The sequence below is a fragment of the Wolffia australiana genome, chromosome 1 (assembly GCF_029677425.1).
Source record: "Wolffia australiana isolate 7733 chromosome 1, ASM2967742v1".
NCBI classification, from domain to species: domain Eukaryota; kingdom Viridiplantae; phylum Streptophyta; class Magnoliopsida; order Alismatales; family Araceae; genus Wolffia; species Wolffia australiana.
This window is the reverse complement of record NC_135835.1, coordinates 14,197,927-14,202,436: the sequence shown is the minus strand read 5'-3', so window position 1 is coordinate 14,202,436 and position 4,510 is coordinate 14,197,927. Positions and strand designations below refer to the sequence as shown.

General features: G+C 40.5%; 1 protein-coding gene across 3 annotated transcripts; it reads right to left on the bottom strand.

The window, feature by feature from the left end:
• Nucleotides 1-979: 979 nt before the first annotated feature.
• Nucleotides 980-4,309, bottom strand: LOC144707850 (ALG6, ALG8 glycosyltransferase family). 3 transcript variants are annotated; one of them, XM_078581102.1, is made up of 6 exons: nt 3,902-4,309; nt 3,203-3,398; nt 3,011-3,118; nt 2,470-2,631; nt 2,143-2,395; nt 980-1,456 (listed from the first exon to the last, which is right to left on the bottom strand). In XM_078581102.1, the coding sequence occupies exons 1-6, from the start codon at nt 4,252-4,254 to the stop codon at nt 1,026-1,028; spliced, it is 1,503 nt and encodes a 500-aa protein (XP_078437228.1). In that variant the 5' UTR covers nt 4,255-4,309; the 3' UTR covers nt 980-1,025. The 3 variants fall into 3 exon arrangements, with proteins under 3 accessions (XP_078437228.1, XP_078437233.1, XP_078437241.1); XM_078581107.1 differs by having other exon boundaries at nt 980-1,420; XM_078581115.1 differs by having other exon boundaries at nt 3,898-4,124.
• Nucleotides 4,310-4,510: the final 201 nt, after the last annotated feature.

Below are 4,510 nucleotides of genomic sequence, written 5' to 3'. Positions count from 1 at the left end.
TATGATTTTTAATTTCTGTTTCTTGGATAAAAGTAGGCGATGGACCCTTGGAGGACACACTTAAATAAATTCCTTGTTTTAGTAATTCTTCCGAGAGATTTTTCTTGTGCTTGTGGATAAATGCAGATCCATTTTACATTCAAGGGCTTAAGTGTATGTTTTGTGGACTTAGATCACAACTTCAAGTAGAATCAGGCTTTTTATTTACAATGCCACGATTAGAACGGCTGTTCTTGTGCTACAAATACACTGCAATAGTTTTATTGTGATCCAGAACTAACTCTCCAATTGTAGTTCAATAAGTATTTTGCTTCAACTGGCATATCTCAACCAAATCTCAAATGACTCAACTTATTTTCTGCCCAAGTCAAAATAAGTTTCCATAATTTAATCCTTGCAGACTTCTTAACCAACCTTCTTTCACCTTTAGTACGATGTTCACAGTTCAAAAAACTCAAATAAATATCAAGTTATTTCAATCTTGGAATTCCTACCTCAACTTCCAAATAGATAGATAGTCAGATTGCTAAAGGAAAAAATAGATTCATTGATATATAAAGTTATATACAATTAGATTATTTTACTCATAGGTAGATGATCAGATAGGATGAAGATATAAAAATTAAATGTATACCTATATAAACAACCCGTACATATCGAAATCCGCATGAATTAATGGAAAAGTATGCTACTTATGTACTTGTAATTAACAAATATAATTAAACTTAATAAAGCAAAAAAGAATACCTCGAGCTGTTTCAGAAATGGCACAAAGCCTACCGTCGGGATGATGGTGAGCTTTCTCTTTATCATACTCGTCTTTCTTCCTATGTGTCCATCTCTCTCACCACCCACCTTTTTCTAAGATCTACATAGATCCCCTTACTCCTCTGCTCTCTATATTCATATCCCCTTTATCCTCTGTCTTTACACATCTACCTTACACTCCATCCATCAATCCACTCTTTTTCACCCAATATCTCAATAAAAAAAATTTCAGATTGAATTCAAATAAACACGAAGAGTCATTGCATTTTCTTATTTGATGCATCATACTGCAAAGCCCACTGCCTAAAGTTAAAATACAGGACCAAGATAACAAACTGATAAAAGCACGCATTCATTATCAGGGCCTCGAAAAGAAAAGGGTACCTCTTTGGGGGCTGCAAGATTAAGTATGCAAGATGAAGTAGCGCAGAGAAAGACACAGACGCTGCCATAGCTGCCTTAAGCTTCCAAGGAAGGCAACGGCGCTTTTTGTCTCCTTCAATGGGCAGTAGATATATCAGATCAAAGAGAACCAAAAGCCCAAAGTATTGCAGCCACAACCCGTCCCGAAGAAGAAGAGGTAGCATTGAAAACATGGCATGGTTTATGAGCCAGATAAAGGCCACAGGTTCCTCCAGTGCCAACAGGCTAGCTGGGATTAGAACAAGGAGAATCGACTTCTCATGAACTGCAGAGAAATATAAAAATACAACTTACTAGTTAAAAAAAATGATGAATATTCAAAAATGGTTGGCGGATGATGACAATTTTGTATCGCCATCCACAAATTTCATTATTAGACCGATGATGAAATAATAGCTGGAGGCACTGACGAGACCGTGAAAAATTTGTCATTGAGATGATTCATTCTTATGATGATGGTTGTCATCCCAGGGTCATCATCATCATTGAGATGAACAAGTTTGGTCAGCCCTGAACAATCGATCTGGACCCTATATTCAAGCTAGGCATTAAATTTAGGCATGGCCGTTCTGTTCTTTTTGTGCGACGTTCGTTCTATTCAGTTTTCCGAACATAAAAAAAATGAATTCAAACAGAACATCGCACAGACCCGTGTGCGGTTCTTTTGTTCGCTTTGTGCGAATTTTGTTCGTTTTTGAAAAAAAAAGAACAGAACAAAGAACAAGGCCCTGTGCACTTCTTTTGTGCGAATTTTTTGTTCGTTTTAAACGAACAGAACAGAACAACCATGTCTAGCGTTAATGGATGGGTCAGCCAAAACTCAACTATGGCGACAAGTCAAGACTATTGCAGTACATCAAATGATCTAGAGCACAATGAATTTGGAATTGAATGCATTGAATTAGTACCAAGTATCTTCAGTATCAAGGAAGAGGCTATTCAAGAACTGACCTTGATAGGAGAAGAGATAGAAAGCGAAGGAACTGTTTAGCAGTCCAAAGAGGAATCCATGCTTGCTTGGGGACTTGATCTGCTGAATCATCGATGGGAGAAATGAAATAGCAGTGGCACACAGACTGAAAATCTTCAGAGATTTTATTAAGAATAGGTGCTTCCACTTGATGAGAATAGAAGTGGCACACCAAAAGTTGGAAACATAGTCTTCGTAAATCCCACGTTCAAAAGGAGCTAGGCGGGACAGAACCTGCATTAAAATGTTTACAAAGATGAAAACTCAAAGAATGAGAGAGAGATAAAGAGGAAGAGATGCATCGCTACCTCCCGAACTGCATCAAGTGAGTATAAATATGGCCACCAGATGAGGGTGAAAGTACCCAACACAATAAAGCCTAATCGCATGACTGCAAGAACTGGGTTACGCTGCCTGAGGCATTTACCCAAAAGGTGGGCAAAAAAAGCTGGTGCGTAATACGCACTCATCTGTAAGCACCAGAAATGAATAATAAACTGTTAAAGATATTTTATACATAGTTCCGCAGGAAAGATAAGTATTTCTATGCACATGCTTATATGGTTTTCAATATAACTTATCTAAGAAGAACTGAGAAAGAGACAAAAAGGAAAGACTGTGATATCGGCAAGATGAAGAAGAGAAAGATTGTTTTTTTTAAGAAGTGAAAGATTGTTCAGAGGAAAGCAAATCTGTCTACAATGAATTCCAATTTCAGCAAAGATCCATTCATATTTATGGAAATATCCTCGAAAAAACACAATCCAATCCAAAATTAAGTGGAAGAACATGACTGAATTCAGCAAAGCAAGTTAAAACCAAAGAGGAAAAGCAAAGCCGAGAACATGCCTGCTTGTGGTTAAGGGAGAGGCAGAAAAGGAAAGAGCCAACAAGATCGTGGTCATCAATGATTGCTGCCACTGCCCCAATTGCGCATCCAAGGCTAATGCAATTGTACTGGTGAAGAAGAATGGTATAGCATTAGAAAAAACATCATCCTGAGAACAGAGAGAAGAACAATGCAGAGAAGAAGATCTGCACCTGAAAATGTCCATGATCAATCAAGATCAAACAGGGATTGAGGAGTATCATCGCAAGCAGCCACTCCTTTGCTGCAGGACCGAATCCCCCACTGCTACCTATCCGGCGGCCGAAGTAAATAACCACAAAAAAGATAGCCGCGGGGAAGAACACGGCAAGATCTGATGACAGGACGGTCCATCTCATCAAAAGTTTCCTGATTCACACAAAAAGAAACAAATAAACTTTAGAAGTTCCATCCTCTACCCCATATGAGTTGCCTTGATCAACCCAAAAAGAGGGAATTGTTCTGATCTTCAAGCAGGACCACAACTAGGCCTACATAGGTTCCCAGAGTTACGCCCAAAACGGAGTTCCATAAAGGGCCCCATAAGATGAGCCATGGTCGGATACACATAGCCCCTCAATCAATTTTCTTAAACCGATATGAAGGTAAAATCAATTGAAGAAAATCATCTGATTCCAGCTAGATCAAATAAAAAGGAATAATCCCTCTGTTTTGAAGAAGATAAGTCCATTGAAATTCAGGATTTAAATTCATTCGCAAGAAAATAAATGGACGGGTAATTCTGATTATCCAAATTTTGGGCATTTACTCATTCATAATCAGAATTGATGTCAATAAAAAAAAAAATATATCAAGCCCAAACCCTCTAGAAACAGAATTATACAAAACGAGGTTGACGCAATGTCACCTACGACGGATCAGATTCGAAGCCACGGGAGAGGAAGAGCGCGACGGATTCCGGCACAAAGGGCTGGAGGAAGAGGAGGCCATGGACGTAGCTCTGGTAGGCAGTGAGCGGGGGGTAGTCAAGCCCCCAGTAGCGGAGATCGTTGGCAGAGGTGTTGCGGTACCATTCGGCCACAGGCGTGTGGATCGTGATCTCCATCCAATGACGTTGCGCCTCGTAATCCCCGTACATCGGAGGGTTTCCCCGCCCCGAGTACGGGCCCATCGCCACCATTGCTCGCACCAGCAGCGCGAACAGGGCGACGGCAGCGGTCCTCGCTCGTCCCGTTCCGAAGAACGTCGCTGTAGCCTCCTCCATCTCCGCTTCCAACTCGAGCTTCTTCTTCTTCTTCTTCCTCGCCAAATGCGATCACAGTTCGTATTTATAGGGGTCGCCACTGATCTGGGCCGGGCCTTTTGGCCACTGCGAGGCCTATTAATTCTATCAAGAGTTGACTCATGTGCATTTTTTACTTTTCTTTGACTTTGACATTGACATTGACCAGTCAACGTGATTGGATTGAAACCGGATTCAACTTTAGGTAAGGTTCAGGTCCTTGCTGAAAACCTGACGG

Coding starts and splice junctions, on each gene's coding strand:
- LOC144707850 (XM_078581102.1), bottom strand. CDS start 4,254: ATGGAGGAGGCTACAGCGACGTTCTTCGGAACGGGACGAGCGAGGACC. Junction 2,632..3,010: donor TCTCCCTTAACCACAAGCAG/GCATGTTCTCGG, acceptor TGGTGCTTACAG/ATGAGTGCGTATTACGCACC. Junction 1,457..2,142: donor CTATCTCTTCTCCTATCAAG/GTCAGTTCTTGA, acceptor ATTTCTCTGCAG/TTCATGAGAAGTCGATTCTC.